Below are 25,304 nucleotides of genomic sequence, written 5' to 3'. Positions count from 1 at the left end.
ATATTCTGCTTTTACTGGGATGCAGCAGTTTTCTAGCTTGGCAGATAGTTCTGGAGGAAATCAGTGAAGAAATTAACAAATTGAAAATATGGTTTGACCGAAACAAATTGTCATTAAACTTAAATAAAACAGGGATGAGGTGGAGGTGTAAGAGTCACTAGGTGTTCACAGGAAACAGTTATTTATTTATGTTCATTGTTAGTTGGTTTCATATTTTCTGTTGTTTTTAATAAGGTCTCTTTCTCTAAAATTGTATTGTAGCATTGTTAGTTATTATTACTATTATTGTTGTTGCTGTTATTATTGTTATTAATATATAAACAAATATAACAAATGTAATACATTTGACTCTTACGACAACAAACGCTTAGCCATTAATTATTATACAGAAAACAAATGCACACAAACGTGCTGAGATGCGAACAGCTTAATGCTAACTTTAACATTGACAATGCCATAGACATGCTAACACGTTAGCATCAGTCCCGTTTTTAAATTATAAAATACATCTATCAACTGTTTCAGAAGACCATAACGGGTCAGTTTAACATAAAGGTAAATATTACTCACAGACATTTGCTCTTTAGGGTTTTAGTGGGGAAAAGTTAAGATAAGCGAAATAAAACAAAGAACCAACGAAGCAGCGGGTCAGATCAGTGCTTCATTGCTTCAAAGAACAGCTGCTCTGCAGAAACAGTTGATTACAGACCCCGCAGGGGTTCTGTAATCAACGTAGAGACATGATCATTTTCCCGACAAACACCCCCAAAAACAATGGCCGCTCTGAAGGACTGATAAGGGAATCGTTAAGCAAAAAGGCTATTGATGTCGGTGGATCAAATAATTTTTTAATGATACCCGAAAAGAACCTGTTCTCAATAACCAACCCTACTCACAATTGACATATTTTAATGGCTCTGAGAGGGGTTAAGAAGCGGACTTGCCGCTTTTGAAAGGCAGCGAAGCAAAGAACCGATTCAGTGGGTCGGAACAGTGCTTCATTGCTTCAAGCTTCAAAATGATGCACGTATTAAGTTGCAGTTGAAGCGGAGTCCAGTGGCGGAGATTTTCAGTCAGGCTGCTTGTGCTCTGTAACGTCCACAGGTGGAGGATGCAAGGTGGCTTTCTTGCACGTGATTGACCTCTGGGTACTGAAACTTGGCACCAAAAGACGAGGCATGTTTCAATACTCGGTACTACTGAAGCATTCAGTCGGTGCCACAAAAGAACCGAAGTTCAGTACCCAGCCCTAAGGGTGAGCTATTAGTTCCATTAATGTTTATAAATATAATGTACAGATAAAATGTGACTGTTAATACTGCAATTTGCTGCTTTTGGTAAAGATAACAGTGTTTGGGCTTTTATTTTTTCTGCGTTCGTTTTGTGTCTTGTTTATGAATGTAACATGGGTGAGCCATTCCTGTAACAATTTATAAATATAATACAGAGATAAACTGTGACTATTAATACCTGGAGTTACTGCTTTTTATGAAGACGATGACCGGTTTGGGATTTTATTTAATATTTATTTATTTTTCGTGCATTTGTTTTGTGTTTGTGAACACAATATGGATGAACCGTAGCTCTGTTAACGGTTTATAAAGATATAATATAGAGATAAAGTGTGACTTCTCGGCTTATACTGCGGTTTACTGCTTTTGATAAATATGATGTCAGTGTTTGGGGTTTTATTTATTTATTTTTTTATGTGCATTCGTTTTGTGTTTGTGATCCTGGGAATGCGCGGGTTATGTGACTTAACCTTTGAATTTACCCAGCAGCCCCTGTGTTGCTTAAACTCGAAACTGGCTCATCAGTAGCCGACAGTGTAATCCGATGTGGCCACGTCCAAGTCAGTACTAAAAGTTGGCGGTTAGCAGTAACTTCCCCTAAATTTGTTAGCGGTGTATCAGTTTAGCATTATAAAAGTTGACTTTTCAGTTAGCAGATTAATGGTTATCAAAGCTAACTTTTTGGTTTGCTGTGCCCACCACTTTGTTGAACATAACAGTCCCATTTTTTGAAAGTTGAGTTTGTGTTTCCACTGACCAAACTGACCCACAGTTGAAATAGATTTTAGTTGAAAGGACAGCAAATCTCTGTGAGGAATGTTGTTTTCTCACGTCCATGTCTCTGCGTTAAGCAAGTCAGCAAATAGTGGCAGACTGGGGTAACTTTTTTGTCATCTTCCGTTTGGTCTGTGGTTACAGAATAAACACACACACACAGAAAGGGCTCCATCTTCCTCCGTCCTGAGCTGTTGAAATTCTATCAGCTGTCTGTGCCTCCCACACGTTCTGCAGTAGCAGAGCAGCCAGCTTCAGTGGCTGTGTGGTGGGGGGTTGTTGTATGTGTGGTGGTGGTGATTGGGGGGGTGTGGAGTACAGGAAGAAGCACCTGCTGGTGGCTGGCAATCGGTTTGCACCAGCTGCTTTGCTGCACACATAAAAGATAGTGCTGGTAGGTAACTGACAATGCAAAATGTCAAGACTTTTCTGGCCGAGCCATGACTTTGCTTTTGAAAGCAGCGACTGAAGCTGGATGGGCATCTCGCCATTCTTAAGGCCACACGCAACATCTTGTTGATGAGAATGGATGATGCATAACAAAAGTAACTCAAAGGGTATTGGGTACCGTGAATGCTAAAGGAGTTAAATTAAAGAGCATAATTCTACTTCCACAGGCAACCCTTGTCTTTCCCCATCAGAAACACGGCACTTTCTGAGTTTTTGGGCAAATTACACAGCAAACAAAGTCAAAATGCAAAGAAAATAAAATATGACTGTGCGGTGGAAAGTGGACATGTGTTGTGGTTTGTTTATAACCCGGAGTTCAAACGTGTTGAGGTGGTTGTGCAGGTGAGAGAACGGAGCTACTCTTGTCAATGTGTGTCGGCTAAAACTTACCGACAACCTCTCCCATTTGCCTTGTCTTCCCTTCTCCACTGGGAACCAAACAAAACCCTGCACTTTTCCTGACTGCTTCAATGATTGCATCTGAAAACAAAACAGTCCACCGTTTTCCATTACAAGTGTTGCTGTATTTGTGCAGGCTATCCCTGGAAGTGATCAAATCCCACAATATCATGCAGGGGTTCAAACGAGACATATTCATTTGAATGCATAACTCTTAGGGCTGCTTATGATGTACTTATGTCCCAATATGATATGCATTACGATACTTGGGTGGTGATTTGATGCATACCATGATACATAAGAAATGTGATTTTTAGATGAACTGCAGTTTGATATTGTGGTTTTTGTTTGCTTTTATAACACTAGACCACGTGGAAAAGTTGAATATTGCACTTCTATCATCAGTCATTATCTTTATCTTTTTAGAGACTGTATATCATGTCATATTGACAGAAATAATGCACAACAATGCTTTATTTTCAACTTTTAAACATAAAAATTTAAACTTTCTCCCATCCTTAATTTTTGCACTTTTTGGCATGAACTCCTTCAAGCAAATATGCATCAGTGCTCAATTTGAGCTCCATGGAAACCTCTTGTGGTCCACTATTATCTTTTTCTCCTTTCTGTTTGAAACAGAAGTGACATCACATAATTGTCAGATTAGGTTAACAATGCATTGCATGCTTTGTTGAATGAAAGTGGGACTATGTTTCTGTCTTCTTTCCACCAGCAACTGAATTTGAATTATATCGACTCTGGACTTAAAAATTGATTCTCATTTTGTAAAATTACATATTGTGATACCATGTGTCAGGTCAAGTCTGCTTTGCCACATCCACACCACGGGAACCGCCTTGGGACCAGGATGGCAAGCACCCAGGGAGACAACTGTCCATTCCCACATATCTAAAATAACTATCTCTCTGTCACAGCCAGGTCAAACATGAACGTCCCCTTGGCCTTTTCCAGCTACTGGGGTCCTCAGCACTCCAGCACCTGTGTGCTGGACCATACACAGAAAAATTTGCCACATGGCCAAAATGTCATAGCTGGCGCTCCCTCATGATACGAGTGATACTCCTCATCTTACCCCCAATCTTAATTCTCTTTTGTTCCCCTTCCCCTTGGCCCTACCCCTACGCCTATCCCTTTAAAACAAGGGATAAGGTGAAAGGGTATGCCTCTAGCCCTATGAATTGAGACACCCCTCCACCTTAGGAGAAAAAAAAACTGCCCATGTCAAACTGCCGTCTTCACTGTTTAACATGGCAACGGAAATGCAACTTGTTGCAGTAGCCTGTTTGCTCTTTTTATTTTCTCTCCTTTCTGCGTAAATGCAAAGAAATAGAAGTCGCAGATTTCTTCGACGCATCGCAATCATGTCATGTTAATTCATTTAATTAATTTGTAATTTATAATTATAATAATAATTAATAGTATTAATAATTAATTATTTAGTAATTGATTAATGTTAATAATACTAATAACTAATCAATTAGTAATATTATTTTTGATTGATTAGTAATTGGTTGCTTGGTAATTAAAATAATTTGTAATAATAATAACAATTTATTAATTTATATAGCGCGAAATCACAACTAATTGCCTCAAGGCGCTTCACAAACATCATTTAAAAGCAGAATAAAATTAAATAAGATTAAAACACAATAAAAAATTTTAAAACATAAATAAGTAAAAGAAGTAAAATAAGAATAAAAAAAGACACAATCATATAAAATACTAATGATAAAACAGGAAAACAGTTTATTTAAAATAAATAAACACTTGAAATATATCAGTCTGTGTGCAATGAATGTATACAAGTTTCACTTTTTGAATGGAATTACTGAAATAAATCCACTTTTTAATGATATTCTAATTATATGACCAGCACCTGTATGTATGTTATGGGCAGCATCTAGTTCTGTTAACCTTATATTTCTTTTTCAAATTCTCCCATTTTTTCATTTTCATTTAGAAATTTCCTTGACAAATAATATCAGTCTGTTAGGACATCAGGTTATGTGTTACACATATATGTGTGTGTGTATATATATATATTTCCAACTTATTCCCATTGATGAAACTTCTCCTCATTTTCTGCCTGAAACCTTATTAGGAGACGAGTTTGCTCAGGGCTACCTGTTTGTTTACTAAATATACACACGTGTTACAGACCTTGAAATCCAACAGAAGGAATTGCTATTATCCAAAGATTTATGAACATACAAATTAACGTGCTTATCCTTTATCACGATTGTCTCCATTGTAAGATATAAAAGTGTCTTATCGTAGCGTTCGTGTGTATATATGCTTTATAATGCCTCAGCACACAAGCGAAGTTACGATATTCTTCAGAACTACAATATACGCAACATGCACCCAGCAGCATACACGTTGCTGTCATAAGCAACTGCCTGTAAAGTTTTTTGGCAAGTTAGAACTTTCTAAACAGCATAATTTGTAATGAAAGCCACTTCATTTGTGCGGCGCTTTCGGCGCCATGGTTGTTTTTTCGGAGACAGCAGTAAGCTCCTCCTACCCCTCCAAACGGAGTGTGCATCCAGATTCACTCCAAACGGAGGGGTTTTATTTAGCCCTCGCCTTCCCCTCTGCCTTGCACCAAAAAGAGAATTGAGACACCCCTCTGTCTCTCGTGCCCGTGCAAAATGGAGGGTAAGGGGTAGGGCCGAGGGGTAGAATTGAGATTCAGCCTTAGTCTCCCTCAGTAACCACTCGTTTGATACAAAATCATTCCAGTGGTACCAAAGGATCCTTTGAAGACACCTCGCACCAAAGACATCCAGTTGTTACCTGAGGTCACTGGTTAGCATCCAAGTCTCACAACCACCGATTTCATGACTGCACAAGCTCTTCCCAGGCACCTGTTGGTCTCACAGGCCAAGGATTCAGAGACATGTACGTATGTCATTGCCAAGATAAGTAAATGTCTCTACAAGTTCAATTCTTTCACCACATACAGATACACTTCTGATGGCTGATATCATAAAAGTAAGTCCCTTCGGCTGCTACCTTGTTTTTCACTCAGGGTCACCACAGCAGATACGAGGAGGATCTGATCCGGCACAGGTTTTATGCTGGATGCCCTTTTATCTTTACGCAGGCTCCAGAACAAAGGTTTTGGAGTGTTCTGAGTTTGCCATGAGTAATTTGGAGTACCGAACATCTACACTGACACACTCTACCCATAGTTTAATTCTAGTTTTACTTTCCTGTTCTGCTGTGTATTTTGCCCTTCCTGACGCAACTCCATATTACATGGGGAAATGTGGTAGGGGTGGGGTTTGAACCAGGAACCTTTCGCACTGAAACCAAGGGCGCTAACCACTTGGCCACCACCCCTGCAACACAAGGAGGATGGATGGAAGAAAACAAAAACTTGCCTCCAAACTGTCCTAACAGCACAAATTATTTTAAAGTTCTATCACATTTGGTGTTTCTGTTTTTTTTGTTTTTTGTTTTTTCCTGTTGCCCTGTGCAATAGTGTGTGCGTGTAGAAAACTATATTTCTACAAATGAGGGATAATAAAATATTTACACATTTTCTTTCAAGACTGTGGCTTATTGTATATGTGTTTCAAGTGGCATCTCCCAGATTCAGTCTCAAGCTGCAACAATTAATCTATTATTAATTAATCAGCTATTTTGGTCATCAATCATTTTGAGTCAACTGTTTTTAATGTCCAGTTTCTCTTATTTGAGCTTCTTACATGTGAATTATTTCTGGTTTCTTTCCTCCTCTGGCAGCAAACTGAATATATTTGAGTTGTGGACAAAACAAGAACTCTGAGGGTGTCATTGTGGGCTTCAGACTTTAGACAACTTTATTGATCCCTAAAAGGGCAATTACATTTACACTCCAATTACCTCAGACAAGATACAGCAAGTAATCCACAATTACTTGTTTACCGTAATAATGGCACACATAAAAATTAAGACAACACATATACATTTAATGTTGTTTATGTCTTCTAAACTCGAAGCAGTCCGTCATCTGAATTGAGGCAAAGTGGGTGAAGGTCGCAGCAGGAGGGGCCCGTGCTGCCAAGCTTGGGGTTGAAGGCTACAGCAGTAAAAACCGCGCTGCCTTCGAGGTGGCGGGGAGGAAGCCAAATGCGACCGTCCTTGCCGGAGTCCCAAGCTGTTCTTTGAGAAACACCGATATTTTTCACCATTTAATCCACCAATTAACAATTAAAAATAACTGTTAATTGCAGTGCTATGCTCCATCGTTGTGTGTTTGTGTGCAAAGCTGTGTACATGGTTTTCTTACCTCCCCACCCCACATTGCATGTTTATTTTTTGGCTCTTTATATCTATTTATGTTGGGTATTTTCTAAAAATTATAAATGTAAATATTTTTTAATGACAAAAAAAATTCTCATGTCCAAAACAGACCATTTACTAAAATTTTAGAATTTGAGTGATTTCTACTTCTGAATGGACTTGGGTTTTTTCAAGTGTATGGCTTTGCGATGATCTTGGTTCAAGACAAAGATATATGCTTTCAGTGACTTTGTGGACTCAGCCAACAGACGTGTATCTGTATCCAGTCAAAGTGTCAAGTTTGTAGTGGATTCACTTACCTCAGCAGTGGTCTTTGAGATTGAGACACCTGTGAAAAGGTTATAGATTCATAAGATTGCTGGACAGAAGTGGTTATCTTCCAATATTTTTGCAGGAGTTTGAAGGTCTTTGGCATCCTGGTGCTTCTTGTCTTGCTCTTTGGTTGTGAGACAGGCGCTAATCAATAACCAAAGTCATCAGTGAGATGTTGTGTGTACTAGATGTCTTCACAGCATCCTTGGTACCACTGAAATGACTGTGTGACAAACGAACAGTTGTTTAAGCAGACTCGGATGAGGTGTGCTATTTGTGTTGCAAGGGGACATCAGCCATAAGATTTAGGCCTTGTGGCAAGTTTCTCTGTGTATGATCCAGCACGCAGGTGTCATGGTGTTGAGGACCTCAGCGGCTGAATAAGGCCAAGGGGACACCCACATTTCACCTGGCTGTAGCAGCTAGATGGTTACTTTTGTGAGGTTGGGAAGGACCGGTTATCTGCCCGAGTGGTTGCCATCCAGGACAGTGGGTGGTTCTGTGATGTGGATGTGGGAAAGTGCAGCATGATCAAAAACTCTGACCTGACCTCATCTTTTGGCCCATGTTTTACTTGTGCAACTTATTGTACAGTGTTAAAAGTACATTTAAAAATTTTCTTGCCAGACCCCTTGTTTATTGAGCTGCTCTACAATATGTTATCAAAGTTTTTGTCAAGCAAAAATTTATATCTTTCTAACTCTGCAGTAACTGTTTTTGTTGGACAATATATGGTCAGAAATAATTTTGAAAATGGCAGCACACCTTTTCAAAGAGTAATGAACTTTTAATTCTTTAGCATATTCAGTCATTGGAATTGGAATTTGGAAAAATATTAAAACATCCTAAATAAATAAAATGAAAATTTATAAGAAATAAAATGGATTATCAGGCTCTTTTAACCTAAAATGCATCTTAAATAACAATGGCAACAAAAAATAAACAAAGCAAAGGAGTTTTAAGCAGTCAACATACCAGCTCATTCATGCCTTCCTCTTGGCTTAAACCCAAAATGTTACCACACTGGCAGAACAAGTTTAATTTAGACTTCTTCTCATGTGGTTGTAATTATGCAGTAGCAGGCACAAACAGTTGGTTTCATGTAACACATTAACTTCACCTGTTTCACTGTCACTCTGTGTGTGTGTGTGTGTGTGTGTGTGGGTGTGTGTGTGTGTGGGGGGGGGGGGGGGGGCTGAACTGTCGAGAGAGAGACTCAATTTTTTTCTCGTTGATTTGGCTTTTACACTGTGATAAATAATTGTGTTTATTCTGGTGTGATGTTCTGGTGTGACATTTTTATGTAAATAAACACATGTAAACACAGTGGACAATATCAAGGGCAAAGAAGAGATTGCTGTCATGTCTGTAGCTTTTACAATAATGTGATATAATAATTATTGTGACAGGCCTAATTTTAGCTTGTTTGAACTTGTTACATATGAGGAATTACTACTTTTCCTTAATCATGATTGAGAATAATAATTTTGTGGTGCAATAAAATATGTACATATAGATTTACTTGGGTCTTTGTAACGTTGATCACCCAAAACAGGCTGGTTGAAGATGTCATCTTTGACTCTTGGAAACAGTTCCAGTTTTCAGCTAGACAATAAATGATCAGGAAATGTATTTAATATAATGTCCTGTAATAATTTAAGGTGTATGTGTATTTTTAATCACTTCTGGTTTTGTTTTGTTTTTATGAATAGGATCATGGTGTGATGGACATCCTGGTTCCCTGTAGAGTGTGAGGCTCTTTGGAACCAGCTTGGATCCACAGGTGTTCCAGAGGTTCCAGTTCCCCTCCAGGTTCTACCATGAACTTCTTTGATGACGCTAGCCTCTTTGTTGGAGGTTTGGAGGGGCTGGATGTAGATGACTTCCCGTCAGGATCATCACTTGTTGATGAGCTGAACCTCAGTGCTGACTTTGAGCCCCTCCAAGTGGACTCTCTGGGCCCAGGGAAGTGCCAACGCTTAACTCCACAAGATGCTATGACATGTACTCAACATGCCATGCCCTCTTACAACCAGCAGGTGGGAAACTTCACGAGCATTAAGACACTGAATCCTATAGGGCAAACCTTCTCTGGTGGCATGGGTGGTGGAGGTATTGGCATGTTTCTACAGCAACATGGCCAGTACCAAAATGCAGCCATGAGCCATGTGCCTCAGTCTAATGGGCTGTTTTGCAACAGTCCAATGTGGGGCACCCAAGACCATAATGGTAAAATGTATCACCCGTCATCTCAACCGCTTCAGCAGCAACAGCTTTGTCATCAGCAACTGCACAGCCAACCACTTCATGTCAGGCAACAAACACAGCAGCAGCAACACCCCTGTCAACGTCAACAACAGCAGTCGCATAGAATGCAGCTGGAACCACAACAAGGTCATCAACAGCTGTTAAATCAGCACCAGCAAATTAACACTCAGACTCTGTCAATGCAGCAACAGCAAAATTTCTCCTTCCGCCAGGGGAATCAGTCTCAGAGCCGACAGCATGTTCGTCATAATCAGCAGCAGGATCACCAGCTAACTGTTGGAGGGCTACAGTTCCATTCAAGGCCTGTGTTGAGTAAGTCCTTTTTGGATAGTCAGAATCATTCTGTGGGCGGTGCCTGCTTACAACCGCAGCAGCAGAATCGCTACCAGTTGGCCAGTGACGGTCAAGACCTCAACCTGCCCTTTCAGTTACATTCATCCTCTATGGTTCATGCTATACCCAAGTGCTCAGTCAGCTCTGTTGCTGCTTACGTACCAGCCCAGTATCCTGCTTATCCTGGAGAACCAGAATCATCTGGTTTTACTGAGCACACTTTGTCTTCAACCTCAGCATCTCAGCCCACTGCATCCCTCACTTCTACAATACCTGAGCTTCCTGGTAGACTAAGCCAGATACCATCTACAGGTCAGCAGCAAGATAGGATCCCAGTTAGCCAACAAATGGAATGTCCTTTTCGTGCTCTCCGTTGTTCTGGAGAAAAGCAGGGAAACTGCAAGTCACCTGACATGTTTACTGAAGTTATGGAATGCTACCGTGGTCTGACGAACCAACTGCCTGCTGAACAGTCCCTTAGCTGTGGGGGCATTGATACGAATGGATACCAAGATCTGGCAGACAGTTTGCTGCCTTCTGAGGCTCAGGGTGGAGATATGGAGGGTCTGGAGGCTCCTGACCTTCTGCCTGACCTACTGCCCCAGCTGGAGGCAGCACTGGGCCAACAGGATGAATCCAACTGTTTGTGGCATGAGTCCAATCAGGACAGAGGACATCAGCACAGTAAACAAATACCTTTGGAGTACAAGAAAGAAAAGGTAAAGTTTTAATTTGCTTTTTTATTGCTTGAGATATAGAGAAGTTGTTTTTCTTGCAAAGTACCTCTCCGTGTTCCAGTTTGTGGTCTCCTGCCTTTAGCCCTTCACAGCATGGAATAATCAGTGTAATTTGAAATTATATGAATTAGGGGTGTGCATCACTCCCTGATAAAGTGGTAGCCAGGTGGTTAGTGTGATTGTTTCCAGAGCTGAAGGTTCAAGACCACCCTGCCCATTCTCCATGTACTGTGGAGTCGTGTCACGAAGGGCATCTGGCTTAAAACTTGTGCCAAACCAACATGCAGATCCATGTCTGCTCTGCTGTGTCGACCCCAAGTGAAAAAGGGAGAAACCAAAAAAAAATGTACTTCCTTATCTCTCCCCTATTAAACAATGTGATAAGCATCTATATCAGAGGTCTCAAACTGATTCCAAAAAGGGCAGAGAGGATGCAGATTTTCTTTGCAACCACCCACTCCACCAGGTAATTTCACTGATTAACTGATTGCATCTGCTCAATGTGATGTTGGTGTGTGAAACGTGTGTGTTGATATTTACAAAAAAAGGCATTTGCAAAACTGAAAATTCTGTTTGTTAAAAGGAACCCCGACTATAAATACATGTTTATTCTATATGACTTGCTGTGATATTAGTAACATAACTATGGGACAAAATTAGCAAAAATAATGTCAAGTTTTATGATATTTTAAGAAACTTTATTTCTACGTAGGTCGCCATTGTTGTTTGTAACGCAATGCATTCTGGGTAGTGACGTCAAACGGGGGCAGAGCTTCCCGTGTTTACATTACAACTAGCGGCGATTAGCAACGATGAGCTCCTCTGTTCACCCTTTTCAGTTCGAACCAGAGCGTGATCTGCAGTGTGAGGAAGAGAACTTTGAAAATACTGTCAGAAATGAAGATCAGTGCTCTGATCAAGCAAGAGTTGGCCATTGTAGGTGGTGTCTGTGTGGGGGCTACTTGCCGATGCCGACAGAGAAAGAGGGCATCTGCTGCTCTTTCGCGTGTTTTAGTCCTATTTTACCTAGTTACTCGTGGACGATTTTTCTTCTTGTGGGGAAATATGACGGCCACTGCATCTGGTTTAAGACGTCATTTGTATCCAGAAACACCAACAAGCTCCCTCGTTAGCTGAGGTTGATGAAAAGCCTCAAATGCATCCGCGTTCAAGTGATGTGTGCACAGCCGCGGGTCTTTCAGCAACTGCACTCTTCCACAAGCATCCTCCCACTTTTTCCTTAACTTTCTTTCTTTTGGCATTTTATCTTGGTAGAAGAACTAGCTTTAACACTGTTTTCGCTTGCATGAAAGATTTCAGAAACCTTTCCACGTCATCACCCCCAGAATGCATTGCGCAGGCAAAAACATGGCGGCTGCGTTGTATTTAAATACGTGATAAATAAACGCTATTTTATATCATTCAAGACTTGTTTATGCACTTCTAACTATATATTATAATAGCAGACGTCAGTGTTTCAATTTTTTGACAAATTTGATGTTATAGTCAAGTTCCTTTTAACTTGTTTGATTCTGCACAAAGGGACTGTGTGATTGTTGGTCACTATTCACACTCCCATCCAGTAGATGTCAGTGTTCTATGCACTGAGTCAAAAAGTTAGCAGTTAGCTCTAACTCCGCAATTTTTTTTTTTTTTTTTTGCGGTTAATTTGGTTTAGTGTTCTAAAAGTTAATTTTTCAGTTATTAGCTGTTATCGAAGTTAACTTTTTGGTTAGTTGTGCCCACCACTGGTTGTGCAGGAGGCAGTGGTGCATCAGCCAGAAGCAACATTGATGTGCAACATCGCAAGAGTAGAAATGGATATTTAATGCACGCTTTAATGGGCATTCCTGTTCTAAATCCACAAGAGTTTCACACTAACCTTTGAATGTTTGAGAGAGTTTGAAGAGACCGAAGTAGCAGCAAAACGGCTTCACTCATCTGATTTATATAAGTTTAAAATCAGACCATTGCCCAGTTCATTGGGCATTGAGATCCTTCCAGAAGTCCGTGAAATGAATGTAGTCATCTAGGGCTGAAACGATTAGTTGAGTAACTTGAATAATTCGATTACAAAAGAATATTTAAGGCAAATTCTGTGCCTCGAAGCTTTGTTTAATGTTGTAGTACATGTGTCAGGCCTGTCTGTGGCGCTGTAACATCCCCAGAACAAAAAACCCCCAAAAAAAACAGAAGACTAGAGCATAACAACTAATCAAATTAGTAACGATAGCTATAGCTTCCCAACGTGACACACAGAGCAAAATAAAGCCTAAAGAGAAAGAGGGTCCACACTGATCATCTGAAATAGATTTACTACGCATTTAAAGTGAAGCAGTGTGTTTGTCAATTTTTTAAATAAAACACACGGTCTGCTTGACGTGGGGAGTGACTGTTGACCCGGTGGGTGGCTGCTGTCTCTCTCTGCTCAGTGCAAGTCACAGCTCTGTCGCCGGCTAAAAAAAAAAAAAAAAAAAAAAACTTAAAAATGGTTACATTTATAAGTTGGAGAAAACAAAACAAAACAGAAAGCCACATCCCATCGCCATTTCAGAAAAATGTCAACACTTTGGCACAGCGACATTGTGCCATTGCTTAGGGAGAGCCCTGGACTATTGATATTGTTTAAAAATGCAAAAATACTTTTTATCCGATTACTCGATTAATTGCCAGAATAATCGATAGAATACTCAATTACTAAAACAATCTACAGCTGCAGTCATCCCATTAATTTTATTTTAAATCCAATTTCTCATTGATATCTGTGAATTGTTACAGTCTAATTATGAGTACATTGGATGCTGTAAATTGATCATGTCAGCACTAATAGACAGAGCCTGTCTGACATTAGGGGTATTTTATGAGTCTCTCCCCCTCCTTGGTGCATAATGTCAAACTCACTCACTGTTGAATTCTACCAGAGTGAAACTGTTTGTCTCTGGCATGAAACTTGCAGCACCAGTGGGAGTGTTTGTAGTTTTAGAGCTGTTCTGTCGAGCCTTCTGAAAATAATGGTGGGACCAGCCTGGCCTACTATCTGCCCAGTGTGCTGACAGCAGGTCAGACCTGATTAGGCTGAGTGGCAGGAGTGTCTTCAGGACTTAGCTGTAAGCATACTTAGGGCTATATCAAGATATGGGTCAGGGCGAGCTAAAGACTCTTGCACACCGCCTAGCTGTGGTGTGGGGGAGGCTGCACACTGTTGTGTATTTGCTGCCACAGTCCATGTGTGGGTGCATGTGTGAGCGTGCAGGGGGGGAGAAAGAGAGGGAGATCATTGTGACAGCGAGTGGTTAGCACTCAAGGAAAGGGGGAGGGACTTTGGGAGATGGAGAGAGCAGTAGTTAGTGGAAAAGGAGGGAGATCATGGCAAAGGAAGATGAGCTTGAAAGGGAGAAGTAGAGGGGGAGGATGGGAAAATGCATTAGCTGGCTCTAACAGGCTTGAGGCGGTTTCTGGACCTCAGATGGCTCGTAACTTAGCAGCATCCGCACACCCTCTCTGCTCACAAGTGACACTGTCCAAGAGAAGAAAATGTTTCATCATCATATGCACTTGTCAAAAGTGTCGACATCATTCACACATTTGTTTACCTTCATTTTCTGACCAGTTCTTCAAAAAAATTGTATATTCCCTGCGCTGGTAACATAAGACTTGTACAGCCAAAGTATAGTAAGTGAGTGGGTTAATCCATCTCAGTCGGCTTGTGTAGGCAATAACTGAGAAATTAATAAATGTTATCAACTACTACATCTCCAACTTAAAAGAACATGTAATGAGCACGTACTGATCCAAATCTGGTGACCGTTGATACACCAGATCAATTGAAAAAGCAATTAGCTTATGGAATATCTGTTCGGATGTTTTGATTACACCCTCCGAATGGGTTAGTGACAGGCAGCACACCTGGTATGACTCGTGTTTGTTTATAGTTTCTTGTAATTTCAAACAGAACAGACCACAGGTCATAAACCTGAAAACACAGAAATGAACAAAATTTACAATTATATATTAATTCAATATAAATGCAACATCACTTCAATTAAACAATAATTCTACTATTTAGCTACAAATAATATGACCTTTATTTCTAATTTTTCATACTTGTATACTTATAATTATTCTTATAAACCCCATCCAATCTATATTCCCTGGTTTTCTAATCTCCCACTAAGGCAGTAGGCCCCGCAGACTACATTTCCCATCATGCATAGCGTTGAACACGCTTGCGCAGAGCGCAGCTCCCCCACGCTCCGACTGGCACCGTACATAAAGCCCAATTTGACTCTGAGACAGCCCTTTAGACTAGCGCGACTCCTTTAAAGCCTACCACGCTATCGTCTGCTACATTATTCGACTTGGTAATCACCAAACACACAGTTTTGGCTGCAGCTAATATGGCTAACCGAGAGCACGCTCCTCTCATGCCATGCACCACACGTGATGCAATTTAACCAACTTTTTTCGTGCTACACGGACATAGAGCAGTAAAGTAAATAATTACAAACTAACTGTGCTTTAAACTGCTTCTAAAGCAAGGTACATTAGTAATTGGTAGCTTTCAGTACACATTTCACAGTTTACAAGTTGCAACATACCGACAGGCTGTGTGCTCTTGATGATGGGTTGATGATAAGTGACGAGACTGATCAACACTTTACTAAGATATGAGCGCAACCGCACATGCCCAGTTTTAATGACCGTCATGTACCAAACATAATAAAGGATTATGGGGATATACATGAACTTACAACTGAAATGACTGGATAAAATGAATTATTTGAAATGAATTACTCTTAATATTTTAACCAGATTCCCATACCAATGAAATTTGTTTTATTAACCAGTGACCCAAAGAACCGAACAATATCCGATGTGTATGCCACCTGCTGGAATGGTAGCTGTTGTTCTGCTAATTAACAGTTGAAGCTAGGAACTGCATTGTAAAACATGACCCACACTGTGTTGCCACCATGGAGCTGTATATACGAACTAGAGAGCGCAGTCGCGCTGAGCCGTGTGCCGACAAGGAGGCGTGATCGCCATTTTAATTCCGGGCAAGTTAGTGATTTGCGTGCATAGAAGTTCACTTAGTCTTGTCAAGAAACAGGTGGAATATGCCGGAAAGCTGCGCAAGTTGGCAAAGCCACAAACGGAGGAACAAGGGAGACAATATTTCCTTCCATAAGTAAGTGGTTTTGGTTATTCTTGTCACTTTCTCCGTGATATTTGGATGATAAACAGCTGTATGTCTCCTGCCGTACCTGTGTCACATGATGACACGGATCATTAACTCTTCACTTATGTCTAGTTGATATTTTCCACTGCTAGACCAATGTCTAGTTAAAATACTTGTCGTTAGTGATTAAAATTGTTCGACAAGACTGGGGATTTTTTTTTTTATTTGCACCTTAAAATAATGAGATTATAATGACCTGCGCTGTGCTGCTCAGTCACACCCACACAACGAGATGTGCACACACACCACTGACTTCATGAATGAAACTTGGTCAATAAAGGATAATTGTGTACAAATATATATATATATATATATATAATCGCGCTGCGTCGAACACAGCAGCAGCTCAGCCGAGCAGCGTAGCTTAACAGTGCAGATCCATGTAACTTTCAGGGAATGTGTGAGTGTCAGACTAAGTTTAATACTTTCCTGACATAATTTAATGTAATTTAATTTTACTGGCTCGATATCCAGGTCAAAATGGCATTTTAACACGTATTTTGCGAGCATTTTTCTGAGTGTGTTCAGTCGCGAATCTCCATTGAAAAAGCATTAACATCCGGGTACTTAATCAATATTTTGCCGGGTTAGGAGACGTCATGTCTCTGTCCATGAAGGGACGTTTTCGTTTAGTGTGCAGCATTGGGAGTGCGCTCTCTAGTTCTCATATACAGCTCTATGGTTGCCACATACGGCACAAAATATACAGCAGAACGGGAAAGTAAAACTAGAATTAAACTATGGGTAGAGTGTGTCATTGTGGATGTTTGGTGCTCCAAATTACTCATGGCATACTCAGAACACTCCAAAAACTTTGAAGTGCCCATGTTTCAAATACTGTTCTGGAGCCTGCGTGAAGATAAATGCACCATCTGCTCATGTAGACCTGTTTGTACTAGCGCAGATGTTTGTATTCTACTTGCAGTTGGAATAATTTTGTTGACATACACATCACATTATGTATGGAAGTGCTTGTTTTTCATAGTTGTTTAATACCAGAAAAAAATAACTGACCATGGGGAAAAAAAGTTGTTTTTTTTGTTGTTTTTTTTTTTTGCGCATGGCGCAAAGCAACGTCGTGATGAAGCCTCACGGGACATGTTCTCGGATAATCACTCGATGGAAAAACCACCGACAGCTGTCTGAACGCCTTCTCAAAGCCGTCCTGTGAGACCAAAACGGAGGTGGTTTTGTCTCGCTCCAGTAGCAAATCCATCATGACGCGCGAAGCCTCCGCTCGGCTTTCCATGACAAAATCTCTTGTTAAAAGTGAAATCTGACGGAAAATGGTTGATGTCCAGCTCTTGTGATAACCAGAGAAATGGCACACGATGGTCACGGATCCAGACAGCCATCCGTTTAGAAATGAAATGGTCGCTCAGCCTGTCAATGGCGGCTTCAGAGCGCTGGGCGCCCCACAGCCACTGGGGGCCATCCTTAAAGCGACAGTAACACTCCTTATTCTCTACCAAGCCTGTAACATTTTCACCGCAAGCCAGATAAATTTTTCTAATGGTTTCCAGCTAGCAGTCTCTAACAGTTTTGAAAAAATTCTGATGGAAAAAAAGCCCAAATCATTCCGCCATTTCCTGACAATGAAAATCCGCAGAGGGGGTGGACCACTCCTCACTCAAAGCCTGCTCACAGGCGAATGACGCAACCGACAGGCGTGGAAAAACTCACGCATGCGCACGAGGGTTCAAGCTTGTCTGACGCAATCACACATGATTCAAATCCATATGGTTTTTGAAAAAAATAATAAGGTCGGATACTTTTCTAATAGACCTCGTATTTGGTCAACATCATTCCTTCTGCAACCCATATAATTCCAAGTGACTGACTTTTTTTTTGCCAGCCATAAATTGCTTTTTGGTGTTTTCCTCTTGTTCCATCCTTGTTTTTAGGACAGTTGTTGATGTCTTATCAGCATTGCTTTCTCAGATACATTTCAAAGATCCAGTCCTTTTGGTCTTACCTTTCACAATAAAAGTCCAAAACATGCAGTGATGCCAACCTGCACCAACTTTGAGCATTTTGCAAAGAGACAGCTCATTAAAATGGCTGATAATATCATATGTGTTTGGTTTGTGAGGTGGCTGGCACATATGTTCACATTTTGAGGAAACTCCTTCCCTGGAGTTTACTGCCAACCATAGACAAACTTGACATAAACAGCCTGCATGTTCCACACGTGTTCCAATACTTGTCGTGTGCAAACGTATCGCCACGCACAACTGGAGTTTTTGGAATTGAGGTGTGGTAGCATGATGTGGACATGACGAAAAATAAGTTAAAAAAAAAATTGATACTTGTTCAACCATTACTGAATAATGTCTGTAAATGGTCATCAAATTATTGAGCTGGAACAGAGACACAGAAGTAGTAAGGAGAGAGGAGGATGGGAGAGGAAAAGCAGCGCTTCATTTGCCTCAGAAGTCATCACTGGGAACACCATCACCCGAGGTAAATACGTTCTGTATCCCACCCAGCAAGACGTGTCGGAAAATGAGCGGAACGCCTCCAAGGGTATAGAGTGTTACAAACAAAGAATTGGTCCAGTAAAGCGTCCTTATGAAAGGGAACAGATAGGACAGAAGTTACATTCGTGTTTTAATTTACTGCTCACAGCAGATTCCAGGTTAGCCGGTATTAGAGACACCAGTTGATATGCAACATTTCATGCATGAAAATACTGCAGCGACATGTCCATAGAAAGCAGGAGGACAGTACAGTGTGCACCATTTATTAAATTGGGCACAAAAAACAAAAGTGACAGAAATTAAAAAAAAAAACTACTCGGGGTCTATACTGGGTTATACTATTATCAGTTCAATTCAATAAAAATTAAAATTAAATTTATTTCATTTATATAGCACCAAATCACAACAAAGCTCCCTCAGAGTGCTTCACACAAGTAAGGTCTAACCTTACAAACCCCTACAGAAAGCACACAGACGACAGTGGTAAGGAAAAACTCCCTCTGATACTGAGGAAGAAACCTTGAGCAGACCAGACTCAAAGGGGTGACCCACGGCTTGAGCCATGTGACCAACACAATTGATAAGACAAACGTATAGGAAATTTTGGGAGTCCATACTGGTGCACAGGACAGGAGGCTTGCAGAAGAAGACTCCTACTTCTGGATGGAGCCGCACCTCAAACACGAATTTGTCAGCATTAAGCAGCAAGAAAAACAAGAAATACTAAGGTCGTCGCCGGCCACTAGCTCTAAGCTTCACTAAAAAACCCAGACTTCAGATAAAGTTGAGGCTGCGGCCCGCTCCGTTTCCTAGTAAAATGAATTTTAAAAGGTAGGAAGCTTAGTACCATACTATTCCAGTATGCTAGCCATACGAAAGGGAAAATAAGTGCGTCTTAAGTCTGCACTTGAAAGTCTGTACAGAATCTCACTGTTTTATTGATGCAGGGAGATCATTCCACAGAACAGGGGCACGATAAGAGAAAGCTCTGTGACCCACAGACTTTTTATTCACCCTAGGGGCACAAAGTAGTCCTACACCCTGAGAACGCAGAGCCCAGGCGGGTACTTGGGATTTAATTAGGTCAGCTAAGTAGGGACGTGCCAGTAAGTGAACAATTTTATAGGTTAATAACAGAACCTTAAAATCTGATCTCACAGGGACAGGGAACCAGTGAAGAGATGACAAAATGGGTGTAATATGGTCAAACTTTCTGCTTCCTGTCAAAAGTTTAGCAGCAGCATTTTGAACCAATTGGAGACCCCTAATGCCGGACTGCGGTAAACCATAAAATAGAACACTGCAGTAGTCTAATCTAGAAGAAACAAACTCATGAATTAGGGTCTCAGCATCAGCCATAGACAGGATGGGATGAATCTTCACTGTATTTCGCAGGTGGAAGAAAGCATCCATCCATCCATCCATTTTCTTCCGCTTTATCCGGAGTCGGGTCGCGGGGGCAGCAGCTCAAGCAAAGCCGCCCAGACCTCCTGATCTACACACATCTCCCCCAGCTCCTCCGGGGGAACCCCAAGGCATTCCCAAGCCAGCCGAGAGATGTAATCCTTCCAGTGTGTCCTGGGTCTTCCCCGGGGCCTTCCTCCCAATGGGACGTACCCGGAACACCTCTCCAGCAGAAGAAAGCAGTCCTCATATTATCTCTAATGTGCAGGTCAAAGGACAACGTACGATTTAAAAAAATGACCCCAAGGTTCCTCACTTTGTCAGTATGATGTATGACACATGATTTGAATCTAAGGATTTTATGTGGATGAGATTACCAGCAGTCATCGACATGTATAACAGAGCATCATCTGCATAGCATTTGAAAAGGTAATTCCAAAATGCTGCAATATGTGGCGAAGGGGTGCTGTATAAAGGGAGAAAAGCAGGGGGCCTAAGACGGACCCCTGTGGAACCCCAAATTTCATGTCACTAAGATTAGAGGTAGTGTTGTTGTGCAAAATACAGTGCGAGTGACGGGTCAGGTAGGATGTCAACCATACAAGGGCATTCCCAGTAATCCCAAAATGATCCTCCAGGCTATCGAGTAGAATATGATGATCCACGGTATCAAACGCAGCACTAAGATCTAACAGCACCAGAACCGCAGTCTGGTACTGTTAGATCTGTAGTCTTTTTCAAGGGTGGTAATAAATTGTGTAAAGTTTCTATAATGAGTAGAAATGGTGTGCTTTTTCAGAATGTTTTTAGAACCTTACATGTTAGACCTGAACAGTTTTTAGAAGAACTCCACCCTTTTATTTCCTGTTAATTATGTAATTTTTTAATGTTAATTTACTGTCTTAATATACTTATAAATTGTTTGGGTTCTTGTTATCATATACACATTATTGTTGTAGTTTTACTTCTATTTTGTCATTTGATTTTTAAATGGACCACAATGGTGTAAGTGTTTTCACTTTCTTGTGTTATCCATGTATTTTAACATATTTACAATTATATTATGTCCTTACATTGAACTTACTAAATAAAGTCACTCATCACCCTCACGCTTTTAATATAGAGATGATTTACCACCATCTGCTGCATTGGTGTGTGGCTCCAGAATGTAAATATCAATGTCCATTGTTTAGTGTTGTTAGCTAATATGTAGCTTCTCTAAAATATTAGTCCTGTTGATGTTCACTTTTTGTGCCGTTCATCCTTGGCCCAAAATACATAAACATACCAACCAATAAATGTCAGCTCTCCCCAGTTTGCATGTGATAAAAATTGCATGTATGCAGAGGTTTTTGTCTTTTCTGCTTTCTGCTGTAAGCAGGTGCTTTTAATTTGACAGAGATGGTGGCGGACGACATTAAAAGGACTTGATTTTTCACTTATGGTACCGGGTAGGGGTGGACGAAATATCTGGTTTGACCGCTTAGTGATATAAATTTGGCCAATGGTAGAGATTGAGACTCCACCGATCAATCACGATAATGCTTGGTGATGATGTCATTGTGTCTTTCTCAGTGACTCTCAACGACTAGAAAAAGCTGCAGTTAGTGCTTTGGTCACAGGCTCCATCTCAGTAGATTAAAACTTCTCTTTGTAAGAGTGTAACATTATATGCGATTTTAACCCTCTGGAGTCGCCTGACTGAATTCAGTCATGTAAACATCACGTGAAAGAATTAAGTGGTTCTCTCATTAAATTCACCAGACTCAGTCTCCGTTCAATACATTTTAAAAGTGCAGGCGTCAAGCTCCATAGGAGTTTTTAAATCCTGTTCATAGGCCGACTGTAACTCCAATTCCAATGAAGTTGGGGCATTGTGTAAAATGAAAATAAAAACAGAATACAATGATTTGCAAATCCTCTTCAACCTATATTCAATTGAATACACCACAAAGACAAGATATTTAATGTTCAAACTGATAAACTTTATTGTTTTTGTGCAAATATCTGCTCATCGTTAGTTACCCCCTGGCAGATCCCGAGCAGCCGGGAAAGCAGGCTGACTGGGTGACTGTGAGGAGGAAGCGTAGCCCTAAACAGAAGCCCCGTGTACACCGCCAACCCGTTCACATCTCTAACCATTTTTCCCCACTCGACGACACACCCGCCGAGGATCAAACTCTGGTTATTGGCGACTCTGTTTTGAGAAATGTGAAGTTAGCGACACCAGCAACCATAGTCAGTTGTCTTCCGGGGGCCAGAGCAGGCGACATTGAAGGAAATTTGAAACTGCTGGCTAAGGCTAAGTGTAAATTTGGTAAGATTGTAATTCACGTCGGCAGTAATGACACCCGGTTACGCCAATCGGAGGTCACTAAAATTAACATTAAATCGGTGTGTAACTTTGCAAAAACAATGTCGGACTCTGTAGTTTTCTCTGGGCCCCTCCCCAATCAGACCGGGAGTGACATGTTTAGCCGCATGTTCTCCTTGAATTGCTGGCTGTCTGAGTGGTGTCCAAAAAATGAGGTGGGCTTCATAGATAATTGGCAAAGCTTCTGGGGAAAACCTGGTCTTGTTAGGAGAGACGGCATCCATCCCACTTTGGATGGAGCAGCTCTCATTTCTAGAAATCTGGCCAATTTTCTTAAATCCTCCAAACCGTGACTATCCAGGGTTGGGACCAGGAAGCAGAGTTGTAGTCTTACACACCTCTCTGCAGCTTCTCTCCCCCTGCCATCCCCTCATTACCCCATCCCCGTAGAGACGGTGCCTGCTCCCAGACTACCAATAACCAGCAAAAATCTATTTAAGCATAAAAATTCAAAAAGAAAAATAATATAGCACCTTCAACTGCACCACAGACTAAAACAGTTAAATGTGGTCTATTAAACATTAGGTCTCTCTCTTCTAAGTCCCTGTTGGTAAATGATATAATAATTGATCAACATATTGATTTATTCTGCCTTACAGAAACCTGGTTACAGCAGGATGAATATGTTAGTTTAAATGAGTCAACACCCCCGAGTCACACTAACTGTCAGAATGCTCGTAGCACGGGCCGGGGCGGAGGATTAGCAGCAATCTTCCATTCCAGCTTATTAATTAATCAAAACCCAGACAGAGCTTTAATTCATTTGAAAGCTTGACTCTTAGTCTTGTCCATCCAAATTGGAAGTCCCAAAAACCAGTTTTATTTGTTATTATCTATCGTCCACCTGGTCGTTACTGTGAGTTTCTCTGTGAATTTTCAGACCTTTTGTCTGACTTAGTGCTTAGCTCAGATAAGATAATTATAGTGGGCGATTTTAACATCCACACAGATGCTGAGAATGACAGCATCAACACTGCATTTAATCTATTATTAGACTCTATTGGCTTTGCTCAAAAAGTAAATGAGTCCACCCACCACTTTAATCATATCTTAGATCTTGTTCTGACTTATGGTATGGAAATAGAAGACTTAACAGTATTCCCTGAAAACTCCCTTCTGTCTGATCATTTCTTAATAACATTTACATTTACTCTGATGGACTACCCAGCAGTGGGGAATAAGTTTCATTACACTAGAAGTCTTTCAGAAAGCGCTGTAACTAGGTTTAAGGATATGATTCCTTCTTTATGTTCTCTAATGCCATATACCAACACAGTGCAGAGTAGCTACCTAAACTCTGTAAGTGAGATAGAGTATCTCGTCAATAGTTTTACATCCTCATTGAAGACAACTTTGGATGCTGTAGCTCCTCTAAAAAAGAGAGCTTTAAATCAGAAGTGCCTGACTCCGTGGTATAACTCACAAACTCGTAGCTTAAAGCAGATAACCCGTAAGTTGGAGAGGAAATGGCGTCTCACTAATTTAGAAGATCTTCACTTAGCCTGGAAAAAGAGTCTGTTGCTCTATAAAAAAGCCCTCCGTAAAGCTAGGACATCTTTCTACTCATCACTAATTGAAGAAAATAAGAACAACCCCAGGTTTCTTTTCAGCACTGTAGCCAGGCTGACAAAGAGTCAGAGCTCTATTGTGCTGAGTATTCCATTAACTTTAACTAGTAATGACTTCATGACTTTCTTTGCTAACAAAATTTTAACTATTAGAGAAAAAATTACTCATAACCATCCCAAATATGTATCGTTATCTTTGGCTGCTTTCAGTGATGCCGGTATTTGGTTAGACTCTTTCTCTCCGATTGTTCTGTCTGAGTTATTTTCATTAGTTACTTCCTCCAATCCATCAACATGTCTATTAGACTCCATTCCTACCAGGCTGCTCAAGGAAGCCCTACCATTATTTAATGCTTCGATCTTAAATATGATCAATCTATCTTTGTTAGTTGGCTATGTACCACAGGCTTTTAAGGTGGCAGTAATTAAACCATTACTTAAAAAGCCATCACTTGACCCAGCTATCTTAGCTAATTATAGGCCAATCTCCAACCTTCCTTTTCTCTCAAAAATTCTTGAAAGGGTAGTTGTAAAACAGCTAACTGATCATCTGCAGAGGAATGGTCTATTTGAAGAGTTTGTCAGGTTTTAGAATTCATCATAGTACAGAAACAGCATTAGTGAAGGTTACAAATGATCTTCTTATGGCCTCGGACAGTGGACTCATCTCTGTGCTTGTTCTGTTAGACCTCAGTGCTGCTTTTGATACTGTTGACCATAAAATTTTATTACAGAGATTAGAGCATGCCATAGGTATTAAAGGCACTGCGCTGCGGTGGTTTGAATCATATTTGTCTAATAGATTACAATTTGTTCATGTAAATGGGGAATCTTCTTCACAGACTAAAGTTAATTATGGAGTTCCACAAGGTTCTGTGCTAGGACCAATTTTATTCACTTTATACATGCTTCCCTTAGGCAGTATTATTAGACGGTATTGCTTAAATTTTCATTGTTACGCAGATGATACCCAGCTTTATCTATCCATGAAGCCAGAGGACACACACCAATTAGCTAAACTGCAGGATTGTCTTTCAGACAAAGACATGGATGACCTCTAATTTCCTGCTTTTAAACTCAGATAAAACTGAAGTTATTGTACTTGGCCCCACAAATCTTAGAAACATGGTGTCTAACCAGATCCTTACTCTGGATGGCATTACCCTGACCTCTAGTAATACTGTGAGAAATCTTGGAGTCATTTTTGATCAGGATATGTCATTCAAAGCGCATATTAAACAAATATGTAGGACTGTTTTTTTGCATTTACGCAATATCTCTAAAATCAGAAAGGTCTTGTCTCAGAGTGATGCTGAAAAACTAATTCATGCATTTATTTTCTCTAGGCTGGACTATTGTAATT

The 25,304-nt window shown here is 40.6% G+C and overlaps 1 protein-coding gene across 6 annotated transcripts in view; it reads left to right on the top strand.

The window, feature by feature from the left end:
- chd9 (chromodomain helicase DNA binding protein 9) overlaps nucleotides 1-25,304 on the top strand; it is a 260,945-nt gene that overhangs the window by 21,151 nt on the left and 214,490 nt on the right. For all 6 annotated transcript variants that reach the window (XM_034186197.1, XM_034186214.1, XM_034186205.1 and 3 more), the window contains exon 2: nucleotides 9,251-10,858. In XM_034186197.1, the coding sequence (XP_034042088.1) occupies nucleotides 9,359-10,858 (1,500 nt within the window). In that variant the 5' untranslated portion in view covers nucleotides 9,251-9,358. The remainder of the gene's footprint in view (nucleotides 1-9,250; nucleotides 10,859-25,304) is intronic.

The sequence above is a fragment of the Thalassophryne amazonica genome, chromosome 2, assembly GCF_902500255.1.
Source record: "Thalassophryne amazonica chromosome 2, fThaAma1.1, whole genome shotgun sequence".
Lineage (NCBI taxonomy): Eukaryota > Metazoa > Chordata > Actinopteri > Batrachoidiformes > Batrachoididae > Thalassophryne > Thalassophryne amazonica.
This window is presented reverse-complemented; position numbering and strand designations above follow the sequence as displayed.